This window comes from Numenius arquata, chromosome 1 (assembly GCF_964106895.1).
Source record: "Numenius arquata chromosome 1, bNumArq3.hap1.1, whole genome shotgun sequence".
NCBI classification, from domain to species: Eukaryota; Metazoa; Chordata; class Aves; order Charadriiformes; family Scolopacidae; genus Numenius; species Numenius arquata.
In genome coordinates, this window is record NC_133576.1 from 83,010,644 (window position 1) to 83,036,073 (window position 25,430).

The 25,430-nt window shown below is 35.1% G+C and overlaps 1 protein-coding gene across 9 annotated transcripts in view; it reads left to right on the forward strand.

Moving 5' to 3' along the window:
• Window positions 1–25,430, forward strand: part of DOCK9 (dedicator of cytokinesis 9) — a 124,190-nt gene that overhangs the window by 80,177 nt on the left and 18,583 nt on the right. For 4 of the 9 annotated variants that reach the window (XM_074160700.1, XM_074160676.1, XM_074160691.1 and 1 more), the window contains exons 30-43: window positions 263–374; window positions 1,869–2,047; window positions 2,837–2,953; window positions 5,079–5,199; window positions 6,074–6,207; window positions 9,448–9,562; window positions 10,660–10,726; window positions 13,379–13,426; window positions 15,901–15,944; window positions 18,547–18,662; window positions 22,764–22,901; window positions 23,197–23,379; window positions 24,039–24,152; window positions 24,290–24,505. In XM_074160700.1, coding sequence (XP_074016801.1) covers window positions 263–374; window positions 1,869–2,047; window positions 2,837–2,953; window positions 5,079–5,199; window positions 6,074–6,207; window positions 9,448–9,562; window positions 10,660–10,726; window positions 13,379–13,426; window positions 15,901–15,944; window positions 18,547–18,662; window positions 22,764–22,901; window positions 23,197–23,379; window positions 24,039–24,152; window positions 24,290–24,505 — 1,704 coding nt within the window. Of the gene's footprint in view, window positions 1–262; window positions 375–1,868; window positions 2,048–2,836; window positions 2,954–5,078; window positions 5,200–6,073; window positions 6,208–8,227; window positions 8,231–9,447; window positions 9,563–10,659; window positions 10,727–13,378; window positions 13,427–15,249; window positions 15,387–15,900; window positions 15,945–18,546; window positions 18,663–22,763; window positions 22,902–23,196; window positions 23,380–24,038; window positions 24,153–24,289; window positions 24,506–25,430 lie in introns of all 9 variants that reach the window. The other 5 variants (XM_074160659.1, XM_074160640.1, XM_074160651.1 and 2 more) reach the window with 3 other exon arrangements.

Consider the following 25,430-nt stretch of genomic DNA (forward strand, 5'->3'; position numbering starts at 1 on the left):
ACTTTTCTTACATCAATACATAATATGCTAGTAAACTTAAATAACTTTGGACTATGGGAACAGGAAATAGGACTATACCCAGTTATTATTATGAATTATGCTGGAATTATTTTACACTGACATACGGAACTTTGACAAGTCTGTATCAGTCATACTGCAAGACTGAGAGAAATCACCGTTTTGTGTTAGAAAGCTGTTTTTAATGTATTATTCAAATTGCTGCATCAGTTGCTTAATTTATACTTTAAAATTATTTTTGCAGACTCTTTTCGAATTCAAATTTGAATTTCTCCGTGTAGTCTGTAATCATGAGCACTATATACCTTTGAATCTACCAATGCCCTTTGGAAAAGGCAGAGTTCAGAGATACCAAGGTAAGTTCTTCCAAGGAAGCATATGGTATATTTGTTAGATGTCACCTTTTTATTATTAGATGTGTAGACTGTGTAACTTCAGGTCTATGAGATGTTGGAAACCTTGAAATTATTAAATGGAAGCCTAAAGTTGTAATCCTTTCATTTAACCTTAAATGAATAGTTTAAGCAGCAGAGTAATCTATCCAAAGTATCTAGTCATTGAAAATATAGTAAACTACATCCTTGACTCTGCCTCCCTTTCCTGCTATGATTATTAAGTTTGCATTTTTTTCATTAATTACCTTTTAATTCACTAGCTGCGGAAGCCTGCAACACTCCTGTAGGTAGGTGTGCAGTGTGAGGTTTTGTGTACTATTTACTTTTTTTCATATAGCCATTCGAGTTAAAAGGTACTGTAGTCCAGCCTCCTGCTCAGGTCACCTCAAGCCTTCCCTTCTCCAGATGGAACAAGCTCAGTTCCCTCAATTTGTCCTGATAGGGCATGTGCTCCAGCTCTCTAACTGCCTTGGTGGTGCTTAGCTGAACTCAGTCAAGTTCTTTCTTGTACTAGAAGGCCCAAATACTACACACGGTATTACAGATATGTCTAACAAATGCCAAGTAAAGGGGAATAAACACTTCCCTTGATAAAGTGGCTACGATCCTGTTGATACAGCCCAATATGCTGTTAGCCTTCATTGTTGCCAGGATGCCATGCAAACTCCTCTTGAAGCTACTGTCCACCTAGACTCCTAAGCTAGTCATTCCACAGCTGGTACCATTGCAGGAAGTTCATCCATCCGAGGTGCAGTTTTGCATTTGTCCTTGTTGAATTTAATTGATGTTTCTGTTGACCCATTCCTGTAGAATCTAAATTCTTCTCAAATGCGGCCCTGCCCTTGAGCGTATGAACTGTACCCCATCTACAAACTTGATGAGGGTGCGCTCCATTGTCCTCTTTCAGGTCATTGATGAAGTAGTATCATGTAGGATAGACCCTGGGAAACTCCTCTTGTAGCTGGTTTCCTTCAAATTTACTAACTTAGGATTGAACCACAGACCAAAAATTAAATTCAACTTCTACCATACAAATAAATTCCTGAAAGATAGAATTTACATACAGCCTTTGTGCACTATATATGTGTTTTCAGTGCCTGAATATAGACTCAAAATTTGAGTTTGTAGTTGTGAGATGGTGGTCCAGGTAAATTTAATAGGAACGCTTTTGAATATTGGGCAGTATTTAAAATATTATTTTTTTTTAATAATGTATTTAGATTTATCCATGTTCTCTTGATTGAATATACATCATCTTTGTCTGTTTAATAAATGCATCATTATGAAGTGAATTGGGCTGCAGGTATATTAATAACTGTGAATAAATATTATATATGTATGATTATATATGAATTTTTCAATAATGTTGGAAACATTTTAGTTCAGCCTTAAGTTAATTGATAAGTTGATTTAAATAATACTATTCCTTACATAGAACTTGTACTTTACTTCCAGACCTTCACTTGGACTATTCATTAACTGATGAGTTCTGTAAAAATCACTTCCTAGTGGGACTGCTTCTAAGGGAGGTGGGCAATGCATTACAAGAGTTCAGAGATGTGCGGCAGATTGCTATTAGTGTGCTCAAGAATTTGATGATAAAGCATTCTTTTGATGATAGATACGCTTCCAGGGTAAGTGTATTGCTATTCTAGTAGTACAAAATAATAAAAATTAGGTTTGCAGACATATAGAAATGTTTTTCTTTCACAACAGACTTGTTAATTTGCAGCAATGCTACTTATGGTCAAACTGTGATGAAAATATGTATGAAAATTTTATCAAAATCAATCTGCAAATACCATATTTTTACCAAATGAAGGCACAAAGCACCTTTTAACATCATTACATGTGTTTATTGTTTTTTAGCACAGTGTAATCTAACTGTTGTTCTTAAAGTAATCAGATTTTTACAAATGTTTTTAAGCTCTTATTTTCATTAAGCATTAGCTATTAATATTTGGCAGCTGTCCTTCAATCATCTATTACTTGTAAAATGGGTATAAGAAAGCTACATGTCATGGTAGCAAATTTTGAGTGATTTTTCATTTTCCTGAGTTTCTTTAATGTTAGCTGTGCTGTGGAGGAGCCATAAAATTTTAATGGAAGATATCATTAATTTATCAAGCTAACATAATATTAATTTACTTGGTTCATCTTAGCTAGAATTACATTAATTTAGGGGTTTTTTTTCTGCATTATATTGAAACAGTAAATAAATTTATTGACCTGTTAATTAGAATTAAATACAGTGATGATCACTCGTTTTGCCATTTCTGAACTTAGGAATGTGGACTCTGGCTTGGCAAATATTTATTAAATACTCCTTTTTGGTAACTTGGGAGTGAATAGGTTAAAAAAAATAAATTGGTGATTGAAAATTAAATTTGTAATTTGTTAATGAACTGTTAAACTCTATTTAGAGCCATCAAGCAAGAATAGCCACTATGTATTTGCCACTCTTTGGACTGCTTATAGAAAATGTTCAGCGAATCAATGTTAAAGATGTGTCTCCGTTTCCTGTTAACCCTTCCAGCAATGTGAGTGACCATTTCTTGATCTTCTGGATTATTTTTATCATAATTTATTGGCAACATGTATATGGAATGCCATACTTCTGGCAAACAGAGTTTCATAATCTTCAGAATTCTGCAAGTTTGTTCTCCTTGCTTTTGATAGAATCATAGAATGGTTAGAGTAGGAAGGGACCTTGAAGATCATCTAGTTCCATCCCCCTTGCCCCGAGCGGGGACACCTCCCACTAGACCAGATTGCTCGAAGTCTAGTGGAAAATTGCAAGAGTAAAAGCCTAGTTATCCTTCATGATTTTGGCTGCAGTCTCTCTGGTCCAGTTACGCCGAACATGATAATTGGCTAGTTTGGTCCTACATAAAGGTTACAGTGCCTTTATTGATCTTTACTTGAACCTCTGAAGATTTTTGGAGAATACTAGACCACAGAGATTGCCACAGCATCATTCTAATGCCATGTGATTATACTGCCATGTAACATCTCACTTTTTCTATATCTCTGGTGCATGTGCCTATGTTTCAGTGCAAACTACAGCCCACACAGGATTGCACCTGCTGCATCTTTTTGAGTGTTCTAAGAAGAGCAGACAAAGAAGTGTATTTGAAGTAAAAAATATCAGTAGTTTCTACAATTTAATGGCCTTCCTTTTGTGTCTGTTAACCAGTTTTGATACAGTTTGTGAGAAGAGATTTCATTAAATTGTCTCTGTTTTTTACTCAAAATTTAAGACCTCTCTTAAGTCTGCCTGCTAGTTTGTATAAATAGTTTGCCTGTATTCTTATAGATTCTGGCATTGAAGGCACTTGCACATACTTCATTTTTATGCAAGAGGATACACCCCCGATTTCTAACACACAGGGAATTAGTTATGTTTGCTAAAATCCCAACAGATCCAGTAGTTGCTGTTGCTGTTCAGCAGAAAAAAAATGCATATTAGAATCATAGAATCATAGAATCATAGAATGGCTAGAGTTGGAAAGGACCTTAAAGATCATCTAGTTCCAACCCCCCTGCCATGGGCAGGGACACCTCCCACTAGACCAGGTTGCTTAAAGCCCCATCCAGCCTGGCCTTGAACACTTCCAGGGATGGGGCATCCACAACTTCCCTGGGCAACCTGTTCCAGTGCCTCACCACCCTCACTGTAAAGAATTTCTTCCTTATATCTAATCTAAATCTCTTCTCTTCCAATTTAAAACCATTGCCCCTTGTCCTGTCACCACTCTTCCTGACAAAGAGTCCCTCTTCAGCTCTTCTGTAGGCTCCCTTCAGGTATTGATAGGCTGTTATAAGGTCTCCCCGGAGCCTTCTCTTCTCCAGGCTGAACAACCCCAGCTCTCTCAGTCTGTCTTCATAGGAGAGGTGCTCCATCCCTCTGATCATCCTCGTGGCCCTCCGCTGGACCCGTTCCAACAGGTCCATGTCCTTTCTGTGTTGAGGACTCCAAAGCTGGACACAGTACTCCAGGAGGGGTCTCACGAGTGCAGAGTAGAGGGGCAGAACATTTTTTTTAATCTTCTTTTCCAGTTCAGTCCAACACTGAAAGAAATGGATCACAAAAAATGGTTAATTTTCTAGAAATTAGAGAAGAATTTTTAACCTTAAAGGAGTGTGCTTTTAGAACAGCTCTATTGTAAGAGGCTACAGGAGATGAATTCAAATGGAATTTGTGATGATGTACTATATCATAGTTGTATACAACAACTATATCACAGATGTAACTATATCATAGTTGCATACAATTACTGAATCTGATTTTATTATTGATGTATTTTATTTTGTCCATATCTTGCTGTGTTCCATTTGGTATATAAGAAAGAAACTCATGATACCCTTCTATCAAGAGAAATGACTGGGTGCTTGAAATAAAAGTAATTTGGGTCTTCTGGCAATATCTGTTTTACAGTGTTTAAAATTCAGTGTAATACTAAGTTCCTCAGTGTTTCCTGAGGTACCTTAAGTTTGTACAAATACCTGAACATCTCATTCCGTCCTTTTGAGCATATTAATAGAAATTAAAATTTAAGAAACAAATATGTAACAAATGCTGTTCTCAAAGATAAAGTATGTCATATACACTAAACCCATAATGTTGGAAAACTTTAATATAATTTTCCTCTCTTTTCTGAACAGAGTGCAAAGGATGATGCACTTAGTTTGCCAACTGCAAGTCAGCTGGTAACACCACAAAAATCAGGAAACACACTGGATAACAATCTTCCTAAAGATCTATTTGGTGTTATCTCTGGCATTGGTAAGCACTTGAAAAATAAAATAATTTTAAAAAGAACCATTTTCCTTTTTCGTTTGTTACCAGAAGTAATTGTTCTGTATTGAATTTTGATTGCTCTCTGCATGTATACTCGAATGCTATTGCTCCATTAATTAACAGAGCCCTAACGCAAATAGCTGTTCAGCATGGGCCAGAATTCACAGCCTGTATATGAAAACTTTCTTTTGAGATATTTTTGGTTTTGCTTTTCTATTTGAAACTAAAGCTGTTTCCTGGAGAGAGCTGCTTTTTTTTTCCCCCCCGATCAAAGGTGATCTTGTCTCGCTGCAGAGAAATAGGAGACGAGACCAGCCTTAGTCACTTATGGCAAGACTACCATAATCCATGATTTTGTGCATGATGATAGGGACCACCTCTAAGTGGAGTGATGTTTCCACACACCTGTGGGCATCCTCTGGTCTGTCGTCTTAATGTATTTTTTTTGTTGTTGTTGTCTGCTGTAATTATTTGTGTCACTTACTAGCCAATTAAAAAAAAAACAACCACAACAAAACAACAAACCAGAACCAGATGAAAAATGGGGAAGGGTTGGTTTTTTTTTTTTTTAAATATACATTCTTCTTCATATAAGTGTGTGTGTATTGCTAGATATGTTTTTACACATGTTTATATGTAATTTTACGTAAGTCTGTGTGTATGTACATACATATATACTTTCCTGAAACTCTAGAATAAGTTTATCTTCATTAAAAGTAACTAAATTGAATTCATTATTTGCCTTCCTAAAAAACATACACATATATGGTGGGTTTATAAGTCTGACTAAACTATGGAGTGACTTTTTTCAGTGTACGTATTCTTTGTGATTTTTATATTGCTTTCTGTTTTTTTTCAGCTTCCCCATACACCACATCAACTCCAAATATTAATAGTGTGAGGAACGCTGACTCAAGAGGCTCTCTTATAAGTACAGACTCAGGAAACAGTCTCCCAGAAAGACAAAGTGACAAGAGCAATTCCCTTGACAAGGTAAAAAAAAGCTAAACCAAAATGGAGAACGCAAAGTATATTATGAAAATTTCATCTTAATTCTCGTAAGAGTTAACTTCTGTAATCTCCATTGGAAATAGGCTTTCTAGAATAACTGTAGAGCAGAATTTTACATAAGTTTTTTCTTTTGCAAGATAATTATCATATGAACTCTTTTTGCATTGCATTTATTAAGCTGTTTTGTAGAGAATAGAAAAAGATTTTCAACATGGGGATATAAATAAGCAGTTGTTGCTTCCTTTGCTAGAGAAAGGCACTAGATGAAGTGTATTGAATTTCACTTGAGAACTGAATTCTAGTTAGGACAGCTTCTTTGATGTTGTGGAGACCTTCACTCCATCCTGTTCTATACACAATACATGTAGCATTTTTTAAATGTTAAAAAAACAGTCGCTCTGCTTTCTGTAGGTGATATCTTTTATATTAGTTTGACTTTTCTAAATCATTTCACTTTAAAGCTGTTACAAATTAGGAGCTCTGGCTGCAGTAGCTATCAGGTATTCAGTCATGTCTTTCTAGAGCTTGTGTTGATACTGATCACATTTCATTTTCTTAGCTCTTGTTGTGCGAGTCACAACATGTTAACTTTTTCCCCTTGACTCTGACATGCCTTCGTGTGGCAGAGAGAGAAGCTTCTCAGAAGGCACTCTGCTCATGCTATGCGCCCTAACGGAGAAGAAGAAGAAATTTCTCACCCTGCAAAGAAAAACCGTGTTACTATGGATTTTTCACTTCTGACAATTCCAGCTTTGCCAGAGAAAATTTTGCATGCCGCTTTCTCTCTTCAGTTACAAGAAGTATTTGGTTTTTGTGCTTGGTATAGCTCAGCTTCCGAGTGAAGTGTGTGATCAGTAGTTTTGCCGCTTCTTTGCAACAGTTGCATCTCAAGGCAAATATGTACAATGTAACCATGTAAAATGCCATTAAATGCCAAACCTGGACTAGTTTGTGTACATGATTTGATTTAAGTCTAAAAATCCAATCAGCTTAAATATCAGCAGAATTTGAGTCTTAGTGTCTTTAATAGAAATAGAACTAAAAAATCTTCTTTGACATTGACCAAGTAAATAAAGAAATATCTTGTGCATACACTGTTGCTAAATGGCAATGCTGTCATCTATTACTTAGTTGTCATGTTGTTAATTACTAATGTGTAGTGTTTTTACCAAGTAAAAGGGTTTTCAAAGGAGTCAAGAGCCTTTGAAAATTCTGCTCTGGTCTGCCGATTTAGGTAATAGAGGATTTATGTTTTGCATGCTTGTTAATATTTTCCCCGACTAATACTTAATCCTGGCTTCTTATTTATTGCTTTCCAAACTTTCTTTCTAGTAGATCAGTTGTTCCATGCACGTTATCTTCGAATTTTTGCTCATTGCTTGATATCATTACTGAAGAGCCATGTTTTTGTTCTAATTTTCTTTCAGAATAACCTGTATAACTATACTTGTGGAATCAGAATTGCCTGGAAGTATATCAGTTTCTATTTTAATATGTGCATACTTTATAGGTTATTGACATGATTTTAAATTAAGCTTGCAAGTAGCTATAGTCCTAGTTTTATCTGTGTATACGTTCAGCTATTTTAGAGGGAATATTACCTAGTGCTCTGGATAGTATCCGAAAGTCTAGGAAACTCAAATTCTGTTTCTGCTCTGCCACCCATTAGTTGCCTGCTCTATTTCATTATCCATAAAGCTGTGTAGTAGCACCTTGTTGTTCACCAGAGATAGTTCAAAGACAAACAGTTTGTGAGGTCTTTAGAACCTGCAATAATCAGGCTTATATAGGTGTCTGTTTCTTCCTAAATTACAGTAACTTCTGGCTAGTATTAACCATAGTTTCACATTCCATTTCACTGCACATCCATTCAATGGCTAGTATGTGACAGATTTACAGAGATTGTTTTAGGACAGCATTTCTTTCCTTTTTACACGGAATATGTTAAAGGGCTCAGCAGTGAATTGATGTGTGTGCTGTGAAATGTTCCCTTGTGCATTAGCATGTCTCCTGCTTTTAGTGAAGAGTGTTCCTGGAAGGGTTGTTCTACCCTTGAGGTATTGGTACTTCTCACTTTGTTTATGAAACCAAGTGCTTTTCTCCCTTGAGTCTACGGGGTTTTTTGTTTGGGGTTCGCCCCCTGCCAGATTTTGATATGAAGGATTTCTTTCAACACTGGTATGTGTCCTTAAAAAGGTGATGGAGCCAAGATGATCCACTTTCTTGTAGAAACCAGAGTTGCACAGATCGGTGGTACCAGACTTTACAGCAAACTTAATAAATGTCTGGTTCATTTTCCGTTTGCATAAGGGGCCTCATATTGGGAGTGAGAATTAGGCACTAAAAAGAGCATAATTGATCCTTTAAACAAACATCTGAATCCTCAGACTGAGGATTTTGTAACACTGGATTGTGTGGAAATTATTCTTTTACAGATAAACCTTTGCCTAAGGTTCAATTTGTATATTCTCATGGTTTTATTTTTTCTTTTTGTGGTACACATTTTGAAAGATCAGCTGTGAGGTTTTTATCTTTTTAGGCAGACTTTAATATTGAGCGTTGCTGATTAACTTCCCACAAGTGTAGGAATTTTGTACAAAAAAAGAAAGCAGGGAGAGACATCTTTGGTTTTTGTTTTGTTTTTTTTTTTTTTTTAAATTAAGCAAGGGCAAATTACTTCTTAGTAGTTAATCTTCCAGAATGCATATTCTTGCCATTCATGTATGTTTTCCTTGAGGTTCTTGCATCTTTAAATGGAAAGAATTTTGTAGAGGCAGGTCTGTCTACAGTTCAGCGTAAAGTCTCTTAAAAAGCAAAGGAGCATATATATATTACCTAACAGTAGCATTTATTTTTAAAGTATTTAATCTAAGCCGAAGGGGCATTCCTGATTTCTACAACGTGCGTAGATGATTTCTACAATTATTGATGTATAATTAACTTGATTAATAATCACTGTTAGGTAACTTTTCCTCTTAGTCCTCCCTCTGGGGGGAAAAAAATCATAAAAAGGAGTAAAAATAAATGAAGGTAAAGAGGCTTAATTTGGTATACTTTGTGTGTGTAATGTGTGTTTTAGTGACCTGTCTCTACATGAAACATTTTTGTCTCTGTTCTGAGAACCTTTTTCTGTTGCAGGAATTAATAAGGCAATTTAAAACATTTTAGTTTATTATCAGTTTAAATCAGCCTTCAACCAAAATATGTCTGTTTTCTTTTCAGAACCAACAGAGCAGCACTTTAGGAAGCTCTGTAGTTCGATATGACAAACTTGACCAAGCAGAGATCAAAAGTCTGCTCATGTGTTTCCTTCATATTTTAAGAAGTATGTCAGAAGGTAGGTAATTCCACCTATTTTTCATAAATTCGAAATCAAAATCAGGAGAATATTTCAAGTGTAGGTGCCATGTTGTTCTGCATTTTACAAATAAGTGTGATTGATCAAATCAAACTCTGACTGAAACCTTTGGTAAAAACATTGAATTTTTCAGTTTGTGCTAAACATATCAAAAATAGTTAATTTCTTTTATGTGCCTATTTTGATGTTAATTTCTAAAAAGCATATTTATGTAGTACTTGAACTGTAATTTATTACTTAAGAATAAGAATTGAAAGGTCAGAGTATTCAATATCCAGTCACACCATTAGATTTTCATCTAATTACATTGATACTATTTTACATATTTTAATTACAAAGAATAATAAAACTCAAAAGTATATTTTTCACCATTTTAACTTTGAAATAGGTAAAACAATTTCTAGAAAATTCAATTTAAATTTACATAAGCACGGTAGGGATTTTCTGATCTCAATTCTCTTGGAAAAGAACAAGTGTCAAATAAACACATCTTTGTAATAATTTTGAATTGGATAGCAAATTTTAAACATTTTTGGCAAAAGAGATCAGGTCTTGGCTATGTAACTACAAGCTTTGTAAAATATATATAGCCATTTTTGAAATATGTGCAAATAAAGAAAATCTGAATCCTGTGCTGAAAAACATATCCATAGTAAAGCATTGTAAATTAACAAAGAAGAAATCATAAATATGAATTTAAAAAATGTTGATTCCAGTCTATAAAGAAGCAGGTTATAGGACTAACAGTCCAAAGTATTCTGGTCTTACATTTTTAGAACAGTGTATTCACGACTGACTACATAATTATTACTATATAAAATATGAAATTGTATGGGAATATTATGGATTACTTAAAAGCTTGTAGTAGAAACTCATTTGGAGAATTTAGATCTGTGTTTGTATAATCAGCTTCAAGGAAAGCTTTAAGTAGTAATAGTTTTCTGCATCCCGCAAGCCATTTTTAGATTCTCTAAATCCTCATTATCTGAAAACTAAGAACTAATGTTAACTCTTCTACTTAATATTTTTGTATTTGTTGTCTTTTGTCTTGTTTTTAATACTTTTCCTTTTCCTAGATGCATTGTTTACATACTGGAACAAAGCTACAAAATCTGAACTCATGGACTTTTTCACGATTACAGAGTAAGATTTCTGTTCAGATTGTTATAAAATCATATGTTCCACTATCCTGTCAAAAACATAAGTAGATATAAGAGTGTATATACGTTTTTATTTATTTGTTTGAAAAAATAATCCCATCTTGATCCATTTAGAAGTCCTTAACTTGATGTGCACAATTGCATGTCTGTCTAATTCCATGATAGTTTCTGGAATTAGGCTATACAGAAGCGATCTCAGAAAGTTCCTAAACAGCAAGTGACGCTCAGAATACTGCTGTGATTGTGGAAAAGGAGCCAACTGTCTTGTTACCTGTCTGCATTGAAATGCATCTTGTAACTTGAACTGCTGAAATTATATGGGTGCATATCAAAATTGATTGAATTGCATAACTTCAGAAACAAAGGGTTATGAACCATCTTCCTAGCATTCCTCTCATGTCTTCTGTCATTCTGTAAGGGCAAAAATATAGAATGAATCCAGTATTTGTTGTCAACGGCTGCACTCCATTCCTATGCACACTTGGTGTGTTTGCTCATGAAAATTGACTGATACGTTAAAAAGCAAAGAAGACGCTGTTCGTTGGAAGTGGCACGTCACAGAAGCCATTCTGCTCTCCTTGTGTGTTTCACTGGACTGCTCTCCTTTGTTTCTGTAGTAGAGGCTCAATCAATGTGATATCAGTTGTTAATTGTGTTCCTGACTGTGCTACTCAAGGTCTATTTTAGGAATATGTTGTAGACAGTCCTTTAACTCATCATTTGAGTACATCTGGCATGATATTGATTGTACCAGAGACAGAACTGAACAAGTAAATGACCCTACTTAGACTCTCTGAACTGTGAGGTGTAAACTGTATGGAATCAGTGGTGAACAGTATTTTGCCATTAGATACTTCTTATTTGAGGGCTGGATAGGATTGGTTTGTGATCAAATCAGTAACGTCAAATTATCAATTATCAAAGATTTCCATCACAATAGCAGTATATGGAATACAGAATAAAATTTCCATCTCATTAGCGCAGTGGATGATATCACAGCTCCTTAAATTAGAGCAGGAACAAGGCTTACAAAAGTCTACCTCTTCTAATTCTAGGGGTATTTTGCCAATTAAAAGAATGTTTGTTTTGATGATGATTTTTATTAATATAGGTCATTACAGTAGTTTCTCATTACCTCAGTAAGACAGTGTTTCTGTTAGGTAGGTACTCACCATGGATAGAACTTTTTCCTGAAAAACTTAGAATCTAAAAAAGATGAGAAGTTATCAGAAAGGAGAATTGAGGTTCCTTTGCAATGAGTGACAAGTTTGGGGAAGGCAAGCATCGTTCTGACTCCACAGTTTGGAGACAGCTAATCGGCTTAAGGTCTGAGTACACAATGGAGCTGAGTTGAAGAGACTGTTTGCCAGTCTTCTCCCTCATTCACAGCTGGCACATGGAAAAGAAAGCCTGAAAACTGCCTTTCAGTTTGGATTTACACTTTAAAGAAGAACCTTTAGGGTATTCTTACTCAAGGGACAAGGGAAGATGCATTACATGTTGTGAGTTATTAGGATAATTACTTACAGTGAGAAAAGAGTAAAATAAAGTCATTATTACATCCTCCATTCACACCATTTTTCTTGATTTGAAAGTGTGACTTCTAGTTTCATAGTCATTGTTGTTGTGTACTTACCAGTTGTGAAGACAAGCAGAGGCACTTGGCAAATTAGGTTGTACTTTCAACTTTCTTGCTGGATCTGAACCAGTAGTGTTATGATTCTTTAAAATATAGCATCATGTTAAAGTATAGATGTTTTTTTTTTTAATGAAAGATATTTTTGGGGATTTGCATCTATCATCTTCTTATTATAAAAGTAGTTTTCCTTTAGAAAATAGTTCTTCAGAAACCCTGTTGGTATTATCCTGGAATCTGGAGACCTTAAAAAAAATTTTAAAAAAACTAACCCACCCAAAACAAAACCAAACCCAAAAATCAACCGAAAAAAAACCCCAGAGCCAACAAAACAACAAAAATTCAACCTGTAACCAAGAGAGTTGAGGCCAAGTGGGAAAAAAAGCAAAATGTATCGCCTTTACTTTGAATCCCTATACATATTTTGCAAAATATGTGTATGTATGTCATGTCTGGTTGTCTCTTTGCTTCCATCCTTCATGTTACTTGTCATGGATTGCTGTTCATTTGTAAATAACTATAACTGTGGGCCTCATTTCATATAATGAAATTTTGTCAGTTGAGGTTAAACATTTCTTCTCTATAAATATTAAAAATCTATGCAGGATGAAACACTTGAACTCAGTGTTTACAGTTTTCTAAGGTGGGGTAGTTTTTTTCACCATTTGGCCCTTCTACCTTGTCACTGTTAGACTCACACTAGGTGTTCATTCAGAGTGTTGAGATAGGTGTGCTCTGGAGGCAGCCTTACCTGCCTTTTGCTATTACCCCAATTTGCCCAAAACAACGACCACCTGTGACTGATATCAGAAGAGCTATGTTTACCTTTTCTTGGGTTAGGAACTGGAAGGGAATTTTAAGGGTACGAGAAATAAAGAAGTTTTATGATGTAAGTTTTTTTTAAAGTTAAACAAAATAATAGTTGAATAATTTCAATGTAAAAAAATCTAGAAGAGATTGTCTTAAGTGTTACTTCTCTGACTTATGTATTCTCTACAGAGTGTGCTTACATCAGTTCCAGTACATGGGAAAACGATACATAGCCAGGTACTGTGTGGAATTTAAATTTTGGTGTCTTATTCACTAAGAATAATAGTGTGTACAATATGCCTTCAATCTCTATTACAAATAAATTGCATGAGTATAAGAGTTATTGAGAAATGATACATAACAGTTTGAAGTAAGTAACTGGTTACAACATTAACAAATCTGTATCCTGTCTGAAAGTCTGGTACCTGTTTAACAATGATGTGTGTGTCTTGTGTTTATTACCAATTACTTTAAAACCCACCCCTTAAATACTATCTTTTACAGCATTTTTTTTTCCTGGAAATAATGTCTTTGGGGAAGAAATTTTATGATTTGTTTTATTTATTCACTTGGCCATAGACAAACGTGTTTGTTGAAATGATTTAGAAATTTTATATGTAGTGTTCTTAGTGAAAGGTGAGTAGTGAACACTCCAACGCTGCTGTTTTTTGATTTGAAGTCTGAAGTACCATTAGATACCTGTACGTTCCCATTGAAGGCTGTTTAGGAGAACATCTGTGGGAGTCAATTGTTTGAATACCTTTGCGTTAATGTGGGTTCTAATGCAAAGTAGTTTTTTAATAGAGTTAAATACAGAAACTTGTTTAGGCCTTGCACTGTGGTTGGCATAGTGATACTGTTACAATTAAACTTGTGGGCTTGAAATACCGGCCCTCTTGAACTCAGGGAGAAAGTTGTTGCTGACTTCGGGTGGTAAAGAATTCTAACTAAAATGTTAGCTTTTTAGGTTTTAATTTAGATTCAATGCTATGTGAATCTTTTTCTACAAACAGCAAACTTGACTATCTCTTTGGAGAATTTTCAGAAAAAAATCTCATCTCTGTTCACATACCCTAAAAAAAAAAAATTAAAGGCCAAAATAAATCTGTCTTAAGGTTTTGATTGTAAACTTTGCGTGTAAATGTACTTCAAACTCTGGATTTACAGGATTATAATTTTCAGGCTTTTTGTAAAAATTCTTCCAACTAATTTGTTTGCCTAGTTTGTCAAGAAAACTACTACCCTTCCTTTTTTTTTACTGATCACCTAGTCTGTGTACTGCATGTTAACGCTTAAAATCTTAAGCTACAGAAATCATCTGGTGTTCTGCAGAGATACTGAATTTTCCCAGTAAATGTAGCTTTCTAGTCTTTCACATTGTCGTTTTACTGAAGTATATCACAATCAACGCACGCACTCTTATAATACACAAATGACAGAATGAAAGGGAACAGGGGAATTCTGTAATTCAAGCACTGGTTTTCATTTTTCATCAGCTCTGGTGGTGGTACACATTAGGAAGTTAGCCTGTACTGATTGCTAACACAGATCACTTTTCTGTTTTCTTGACTTGATTGCTGCAAGTTTAACAAAGTATATGGCTCTTCTCCCTTCCTGCTTGGGTAAGATATTCATAATAATAACTCAGTTAATTTCTGCTGTCCTGTTGCATGTGTGCTTTCTCAGTTTACCACTGTGTGTCTTGCTAACTTTTTGCTAAAATCTTTACAGTCAAAATAGAGAATTTGGTTTTGGGTTCTGAATATTTTCAGAATATTTATGTCCTCAAATATTTGTGTTTTCAAAAGCTCTGAAGTAAATTTGGCACTTCAAGAGCAACTGCTTCTGTGCTTTTGCTTTCATGCTTTGAGGTTTTAAGAAAGAGTTTGCTGTGATGCTTTTTTTTTTAAGCTACCTATTTTTGTTTTATAAATAAAACAGTAAATAGGTTGCATTGTAATTCTTTCTATAAAACTTCTTGTGCTTAACTAACACTTCCTGTCTTGCTGCAGTTTGACATGTCTAACTTTTGCTTCTATCCCATTTCACCCATCTTGCAGGAACCAGGAGGGGTTGGGATCCATAGTTCATGATCGAAAATCTCAGACATTGCCTGTTTCCCGTAACAGAACAGGAATGATGCATGCCAGATTGCAGCAGCTGAGCAGCCTGGATAACTCTCTCACTTTTAACCACAGTAAGTCTCATGACATGATAACATTCATCATCCTCAACCAGTACCACAACACCAGAGACAGGACCCAGAGCCACACCAGTGCATTTCAATGACTTTTATTGTTCTAGGTCAAACAAATAGCTGGAATCAGTCGATGGTCTGTTCTCTGCTTTATGATAGAACAATCAATGCTGGCTTGATGCCATAACATGGAGCATGGTTAACTACAGCGTATTTTAAAATTGTATTTTAATTTTTGAAAATTAGATACACTTCAATTTTGTGCTGTGTATAGTTACAAAATTTACTTATGCTTCATAAAGCAAATAGAAAAAAATAATTTTTTTTCCCCACTTAGTCTTATAAATGATTGGCCTAAAAGTTAAAATATGCACTCTGACCATATCTCCATGTTTTGACATCTCCCAAGGAGAAATAAGTTTCTTAGAATTTCTAGAGAGATTGTGAAGCCCATGATTTGGTTTGTCTGGAAGTGAAAAAGCGTCCAATAATGAAGTGATTTTTCTGTTTTCAGTGTGAGAAAAATATCAAGTATTCTTGGAATTTCTGTAGACAATGGTAAGATTAAATCAGGTTGAAGTCAGCTTGTATAAGACTGCTGTATTGAAAACTAAACCTGCTTCTGGCCTATCTTTTTAAACATGCTTCTCTTAAATTGCAAAATATACTGTATGTAAAGTATTCTGAAGCACTATTTTTCAATTTTCAGCTTCAAAAAACAATGAAACTGATTGACTAATCCAGTAAAATACAGCACTGGTACAGAAAAGAATTGTGTGCAGTAAAGCAATTATGTTCGCTCTGTATGTTCACTCTGTTCATCCTTTTATTTCCCAAAGCGTATCTAACTGGCCTTTAAAATCTTTTAGCTCGTTATCTGTAATACAAAGCAACAGTTAGCCTAACTGCCCAAGATTTACCACATAGTCTAGTAGAAAATTGAACAAATAATCCCACCAAACCTCTCTCTTTATAAATGCATTCTCATGCCTATTTAAATATAAGGAATGCAATTCTTTTATTTTAAATATGTCAGAAAATTATGTAGCGGTGCAAATTACTTTTTTTTCTTGTAATCAGTCTGCTACTACTGTATCATAATAATTTCTAGATGTTTTTTAATATACAAAAGGAAGAGCTCTTATACTATGTGACTACACATACAGTAAGGTAAAAAACTCTGTAGATAAAGACTAATTTTTAAAAAGAATATCTGGGAAATAAATAACACAGCTGTTTCTGGACTCTGTGCAAAGATATTTCATACTTCCAGAATTTGGCGGTTTACTGATTTTTGGGAAACAATGAGCTGAAAGATTTTAATAAATGCATGCTTATGTAAAAAGAAACTTTCTGTTCTTTTCCATCTGAAGGACATTACGAAAGAAGGTGTCTCATTCAGATAACTTTGTGTAAAGTGATAATAGTTTTGGTTTTTTTTCAGTGTTGGACACTTAATGAATATCAGGATATTACAGCTTGTATTGACCAAGGTTTTACAAAGTGAAAATATGTTGATCAAATTTAAATTTGATTTTTGTTTCTGTGGTCTTGTTGTTGTTTTTTGTTTAGTTGTCAGCCTGCCTGTATCTTGGATCCAAAATAGTTTTCAGAACTTGAATAAATTTTGTAGGTATCTTGTATGGGATACATACAGGAAGGAGGTATTTGTGGAAATAGTTGCTTTACTTGTTTCTAAAATCATGATACATTTATAGACAACTATCTTGCCAAAGAAAGTGATAAACTTAATTTCTACCTTTCTAATCGTTTAAGCAATGAATATAATTGAAGTAATGGTGTAAGTGCTATTTCACATCTCTGAAGAATTTCAGTACACTTTTCTGCCTAAGTATGGAAGAAATTAGCCCCTTTGTTCAAGTTCCTAAAGCATCTCAATGCAACTACAAGAATTTGGAGTTATATGTGTATTGTTGGGGCTGGAGGAGAGGAGGACACCCAGTAAGAATAGTGACATGCAAACATACTGACATACAAGAGATATACCCTGATCTGTAATAGCAGTATATGATCATTGTCAAGCTCGTGGTCATTAGAGATTATCCCATTTTCAGTGTTCTTAGATGGTTTTAAATCCAGTTACTCTGCGGTAGTGTGAATGTATGGGTGCATGATCACATGCGTGTCCAGGCAGATGTCCATATTCTATGTGGCAATTGTAGTTCCATCGTTTCTTTTTAAGTTACATGTCAAAAATAGAAACCAGTATGCTAGTTAGACATGAAGAATACAATATTAGCTTCTCTACTAAAATAATAGCAAATTGAAACAAGCCTAGTTTTTAGCATGTATATGGAAAAAGCACTGGTAAATCAGTCTTTTAACTCAACCGAATTTGAGTGTTCCTTTGGTGTTGGACAAGTTTGTCATGCTTGTCATTGATTTAATGATGCTAAGTTGACTGTAAATCTAACATATAAACGTGATCCAGACCAAATTTTTATGAAGCAACAAGGGTGCATTTGTCAATCTGGTTCTTAAAGATCAGTGTTAGGGAACATAAACAACATATTATAACCGCGCTGAAGCAGGATATGTTTTTAAAATTATTTAAATACAGTATAGGGCTAGAAGCGATAAAATATTTTGATTAAATATGGAGTTATTGCATGGTATTGCTACAGAGCAGAATTAATTACTTGGGTCTTCAGCTGCTTATAAATACATGATTGTGCTCCTTCAACACTTAGTGTTTTATAACAATTTTTATAATGATTGACTTTGAGATCATTACAACAGCGCTAAATTACCGATACATATTTTCAGCTATAACTCCATCCTACTGCGGTACTTCTTTTAAGAATATGTGTGTATATATATCTCTGTACATATATATACATGTGTATGTACATACATACGCATATGTGAAACATCAGACATTTATTGTTTTAACTGCTGTTTAATGCTTCTATTGTTGACATTTGTACTTAGTACACTTTGATCTTGTGCAAAGTATGTTAGAATAATTATGTGCACATATTTGAAAAAATGTTTAAACATATATTTTTCTGTATTGAATACTAACTTCTGTCAGGCTTCTTACTTGTTAATCTTTTCCTAGTTCAGCAAGTCTTTTGGAAATAAGAAACATTTAAATGAGTATATCCAGCACTTACACCTTCATTTGGAATTTCTGTAGGCTATGGCCATTCAGATGCAGATGTTCTTCACCAGTCTTTACTTGAAGCAAATATTGCCACTGAAGTTTGCCTTACAATTCTGGATACTCTATCATTATTCACAATGGCTTTTAAGGTTTGTTCTTGACTTGGTGTTAACGTCTCCTATAATTATATTTTAGACAAAATATTGTTTAAATATTTTTACATTATATTTATATTTTATGGTCAGTTAATATACTATTATGTTTTTAGTATTTCCAGCATTGTATTTCATTATTGTGTCATATAAGAGCTGATAACCTCTCACAGCAAAATGCTCTGGCTTCAGTTACACATTGCACATAGGCTCCTTACGGATCAGTAGTCATCTGTGAGAAAATCTCCTTTCTCATCCTAACTTCCTGAAAATATTTCTAGAAACAGCAGGGTCTGCCTAATATTAATGGTAAGACTGTCTTTTAAAGGCCACGTGGGGTGAAAGATCTATTGTAAGGCAAAACCATAATTCATAATTGGACACTATCAGACTTCTATATTGAACTTGGCTTCTTCCTGTACTAAGTTACTCACTAATTAACAGTAAGTTGTGTGTGTTCCTTTTCTGTAAATTTATTTCAATTTGTCCACTAATAAGACTTCTTTTTAGTTGTATCAATTACTATAGCTCTCCTGTGGAAACTTTTTATAGCATGCCAACTTGCATACCCCTCCTGTCTGTTTTTTTGAGCTTTTCAAAACATTAAAGGTGAAGCTATGAAAGGGAGAGAGGATAGCTCTGGCTTGTTTCTCCCCTAATTAGAGCAGTGTACCCAGATGTGGCTTGAAGATTCAAATTTAGTGTCTTATCTTTAATCTAGTTATGAAAACATGAGCTTATTTATAATGAGATTCCTTTTATTAGTAATTTAATTAGGTAGAGTTTAGAACTAGTTCTGTCTATGGACTTCATGACAATATTGAAAATGATGATACTTAGTTTTAAAGATTTAAAGAAGAATGAACCCTAATCTTTTAGTTATCAGCTGCCCATTATGCTTCAAATGACAGCCCTTCAAGGTTATCTGTATGTAGTATGTTGAGAAAGTAGGTAAGAGTATACCAGAGCAGTTTACAAGATTCAAAAAAAAAAAACCAGGTAGGAGAATTAGGAGTTTCTATTCAGTCAACTGCACTAAAATACATAAAGTCATAGAATCATAGAATGGTTTAGGTTGGAAGGGTCCTTGAAAGATCATCTAGTCCAAACCTGCTGCCATGGGCAGGGACATCTTTCACTAGCTCAGGTTGCTCAAAGCCCCATCCAGCCTGGTTTTGAAAACTTGCAATGATGGGGCATCCACAACTTCTCTGGGCCTCTCGTTCCAGTGTCTCACCACCCTCATTGTAAAAAAAAAAAATTCCTCCCTATGTCCAATCTGAACCTACCCTCTTTCAGTTTAAAACTGTGGCCTTGGTAAAAAGTCTCTCTCCATCTTTCATATAAGCATCCTTTATATATTGGAAGGCCATAGTGACGTCTCCCCAGAGCCTTCTCTTCTCCAGGCTGAACAACCCAAACTCTTAACCTCTCTTCAAAGGAGAAGTGTTCCAGCTCTCTGACCATTTTCATAACTCTCCTGTGGACCTGCTCTTAACATGTCTCTGTCTTTCAGATACTGGGGGCCACACAGCTGGACACAGTACACCAGGTGTGGTCTCTTGAGAGTGAAATAGAGGAGAATCACCTCCCTTGACCAGCTGGCCCTGCTTCTCGTTATGCAGTCCAGGATACAACAAGCTTTCTAGGCTGCAAGCACACATTGCTGGCTCATGTCCAATTTTTTATCCACCAGCATCCCCAAGTCCTTTTCTACAGGGCTACTCTCAATCTATTCATCCCCCAGTCTATATTGATACTTGAGATTGCCCCAACCCAGATGCTGGACCTTGCACTTGGCCTTGTTGAACTTCATGAGGTTCACACAGGCTCTCTTCTTAAACCTCTCAAGGTCCCTCTGGATGACATGCTACAAGGAAGCCTCTAGCAAATCAACTGAACCACTCAGCTTGATGTCATTTGCGAACTTGCTGAGAGTGCAGTCGATCCCACTGTCTATGTCATTGATGAAAGTATTAAGTAGTACTGGTCCCAATATGGACCCTGGGGGGACACCACTCGTTACTGGTTTCTGCTTCGACATTGAACCATACAGACAATTCCTTATCTTTCTAACAGCCCATCCATCAAACCCATATGTTTCTAATTTAGTGGCAAGAATGTTGTGGGGAATCATATCAAAGGCCTTACAGAAGTTCACTTAGGCAACATCCATAGCTCTTACTTGGCCGCTGATGCAGTCACTTTATCATAAAAGGCCACTAGATTAGTAATACCAATCTGCTTCTTTTGGGAATAATTAGCATGTTATATAGAAAGCCAGACAACTTTTTTTCCTCAAGGTCACCTTTCACTAGTGGGGATCCAGATCTCTGTTATCTATTACAGTAGGGAAATCACAAGTTATGTCTGCTTCTTGGTAGCATTTTGACTGATCCTGCATTAATTCCTACTATTCTAGATGGTTTTAGTGAACTACCTACCTCTGATGTTGGGACATCTGAAGAAAGGATATTATATCAATTTCCGCATAAGAATAGGAGTTTGTAAGACAACGTTTCATTATTTTTCTATAAATCTGGAAGCAGCAAGCCTTACCATCTTTTAGAACTTGCAGTTAGGTGTTTAGGTTTGGGTCATCTACAGAGAACTGTATCCTGTTCCAATAGATAACACTTTTCCCTATGACCAAATAGTGTGACCAGCTTATATCCAACCATTTATGTCTAGCTTCCTCTAAAATGGCTCACCTATGGCTTCAGTATATAGCATTTGGAGACTTTTGCTCTCCTGGAAGCATTTGTATCTATTCATCCACAAAGTGTGAAACCACACTGAGTTCTTCTGGTCTGCAAGTCCCATTATCAGAATCGCTTTTAATGGGAGGACTGCCTCCTTCAATTTTTTAGTATTGAGGAACACCTGAAATGCCTAGGGCTATGCTGAAATTCTTTAGTCTGAAGAATTTCTTTTGTGTCTCCATGAATAGAAAAGGAGACATCTGCAGTTAGATGTCTCTTCCATGTTTAAGAGAGCTTAAGGCATGCTACAAGACCCCCGGTCTACACTGGGCCTCAGGAATCTTGTTTAAAAAATTGTTGAAATCGATTCTTTGAGTTAATATTACCTTAAAATTTACTTGAGATAGTAATGGAGTTGTCTTGCAGCATGCCGTTTGGATGCCTGTATATAATAATGACAAGGAAGAGCAGAGTGTGTAGAGGGGAGTTGCAGAAGGTGCAAGACCTAGTAGAATTATGTTGGAGGGCCAGTAGAGTCAGAGGGAGAAATACTTAATATGATCCTCTCAGTTCTCAACTCCCTGGACTGAATTGAGCAGTCCCCAACTTGATTAACTTATTTTGGTGTTTTGCAAGGGGAGAGACCTCATGGTTTTGTCCTAGAGTCCCATAGGAACTTAGTGCATATGCTCAGTGGACAAAGGGAGAAAACAGGTCCCCAGAGCAAAACAGAAGCAATATGAAATGTTAAAAGTAGATGCGTGGCCAGTACCTGTGCTAGAGAAATTGACGGAGACCAGAGTTTTAAAAAAAGTTTGGATGGAAGGCAGCTGATGGTGATACAGAAATCAAGAGTAACCCTGCGTATTGCATGCCTTAGAATGAGCTCTGAAATATTGATGGAGGTAAAACTCTGAAAAGTTACTATTGTATTTGTCATTAAGAGCCCTTTCAGTTTTAGTTCTAGGACAGTAAAGAAAGATGGTTAGTGGGTGGGGGTTTTCTTTTGGGGGAGTTTTTTTGAGAGCATTATGGTAGGAGGTACTGGTATGAGAAAATTCCACTGTCTGAGCTGCTAAAGCCAGTGTAACCAATCTGTGTTAATATTTTAAGTGTCCCTCTCAAAGAACCATTAATAGTAATTGATTTAACTAACAGCTGTTAAAAACAATTGTGTTCTATAAGTCTGTTCAGAAGCCAACACTTTCTTTATAAGCAAGATTAATGAAGTGTTAGAAATATCTAATTAAAATTCAGTTTGTATTATTAAACATCTTGGTAATTCTGTACAGATTTTTTTTTTTTTAATTTGCTTCTTTTTGATGACCTGTGTATGTTCGTAGAATAGTATAAATGTATTACAGTACAATACTAAATTCTCACTATCAATTTCAAGAATCAACTACTGACTGATCATGGGCATAATCCACTGATGAAGAAAGTATTTGATGTATACCTCTGCTTCCTTCAGAAGAATCAGTCTGAAACAGCATTGAAAAATGTCTTCATAGCTTTAAGGGCACTTATTTTTAAGGTAAGAAGTTTAAAAGCAATTACTCTTCAAGTACTTATCCAGTTCTTTAGTTAACAATATGCTATGTAAAAATTTAAGAACTAAAATCCCAAATTCAAGCTGCTCTGGTCCCAACAGTGTGGAATACTTGTCCTTTGAATTGCTTTAAAAATCACTTTGTGTCATGAACTGCTATAACTGTCCATTTTTTCCACAGTTTGGGAATATTAATATGTTTATATTTTTCTTGACATGCTTATTTTATCGATAACTTAAGCTAGTTTTAATTAATAACCTCTTTTCTATTTTTCCTCAGTTTCCTTCTACATTTTATGAAGGCAGAGCTGATATGTGTTCTGCACTCTGCTATGAAATTCTGAAGTACTGCAATTCCAAACTGAGTTCAATTCGCACTGAAGCTTCACAGTTACTGTACTTCTTAATGAGAAATAATTTTGATTACACAGGGAAGAAGTCTTTTGTTAGGACACATCTGCAAGTTAGTATGCTTTCTTTATTTTTTGTTTTTAAAATATTCTGTTTGTAGTTTCGTAATTGCATACCAGCATACAAAGCCCTGTCAGATAAAGGCATAAAAGAAATTATTTTGGGTTCAAGCAAGGCTGGTACTATTCTAAGAGTAAGGAGATGTCAATAAAAGTATGTTCAGTACAAGGAAATACTTAGAAACAATTGGATGGCCCGTGTTTCATAGGAAAAAAATTTAATTTTTCTGTAGCAAATATTCTGTTTTGTAGATCTTATTTAGATTGTTAAATGGCGTACCCTGATGCATCTGAAAAAGAAAATAATGCAGCAACGAGCCTGTAAAAGTCTAAAATAAAACAAACACATAGAAAATAGTGTGGTCTGACAAAGCTGGGAACAACAGTTTACTACTTTTATGACTTCTGGCTAGTTCACCTAGCAGTGAGTCTTTAGGGGATGCATGTGCGTTAAATTTACACAAGCTTGTTTTTTCTTGCCTATGTTACAAGTTATGTACAAGTAACTTTGAAAAAAAAATCCAATATCACTTTACTTATGGGAATAATCTTTCAATTACAAAGAACAAAGCTTCCTTTGTAAATGCTTCATAGGTACATCTCAAGGGTATTTCATGAAATATGCACTAACAAGACATTTGTTTCTGTCAAGGTTATTATTTCAGTAAGCCAGTTAATTGCTGATGTTGTTGGAATTGGAGGAACAAGATTTCAGCAGTCTCTTTCCATCATCAATAATTGTGCCAATAATGACAGGATTATAAAGGTCTGTTTTTATTCTTCTTTCCATACTGTAGAAGGATGCTTGAAAACTCTTTCATAGCATCTTATGCAATTATGTTTCAACTTTTTATTATGCAAAGAATAGAAAAAGATAGCTAACCTAACTTTTCCATGTTTTAGCACACTACATTCCCTTCTGATGTTAAGGATTTGACGAAACGGATTCGTACAGTACTGATGGCTACAGCTCAGATGAAGGAGCATGAGAATGATCCAGAAATGCTTGTAGACCTCCAGTACAGTTTGGCAAAGTCTTATGCTAGTACACCTGAACTAAGGAAGACATGGTTAGACAGCATGGCAAGGATCCATGTTAAAAACGGAGATCTTTCAGAGGTAAAAGGAAAAAAAATCCAAGTAGTTTTAGCTTCATAATAAGCTTACACTTATCTTTCTTGGAATGGAATGTACTATATGTAGGTGTTAGTGTGTAGTACAGTAAGCATTTTTAATAAATTTTAATTGGTAGTAGATTAGTTTCAATGGCTGATAAGTTTTTGTCTTACCTAAGTGCATCTGTAAGTCATTGTAAGGTATATGTAACTACTGTAGCTGACATGCTACTAAGCCAGTAATGCTCATTGCAAACCATGGAAGACACAGACCTTTTACTTCAAAATATCTTTGTTATCAGCTGCTAAAACGCTTAAAGCCACTCCTTGAATTCCTGTTCAGTTGCCTTTACAGAATTAACTTGTTTCTATTCCACTGATGAAGAAAGTATGTTCTTATGTTCTTAATGTCCTAGTGTTCTTATATGCTAATGTTCTTAAAATTGACAAATCACAACTTCTTTGTTTGAAAAGAGGAAGCTATTTGATTTCACTGTGCTATTGAAATATTTAATTCTAGAAAAAAGGAGAGTTGGGAGTAGGGATTTTTATATGTCTTGATGTAAGTATTTTATTAGTGCACACAATGAATTTTGTCTCTTTCTGGAAGTTTGTTCTGTCTGAAAGTAGATCACATTGCATGACATCATTGAATTTCATTAACACGGCTGTTAAGCTTAGCATCATGTAAGCAAGTAAATATCTCCAAGAAATAGTAGCTGCTATCTTACTTACTCATGTCTTAACATTAGAATTCTTTGCTTCTATATGGCAGCAACACAGAAGTCATATACAATACTCTTATTAGCTTGTATTTTGAAGGAAACAACTTCAGCTCTCTCAGAAGACAAGCTCTTTTAGTCCTTTTCAGGTCTGTTTTTAATTTTTTGTTTAAAAACTTGGAATCTTTGACTGTATGACTAGATGAG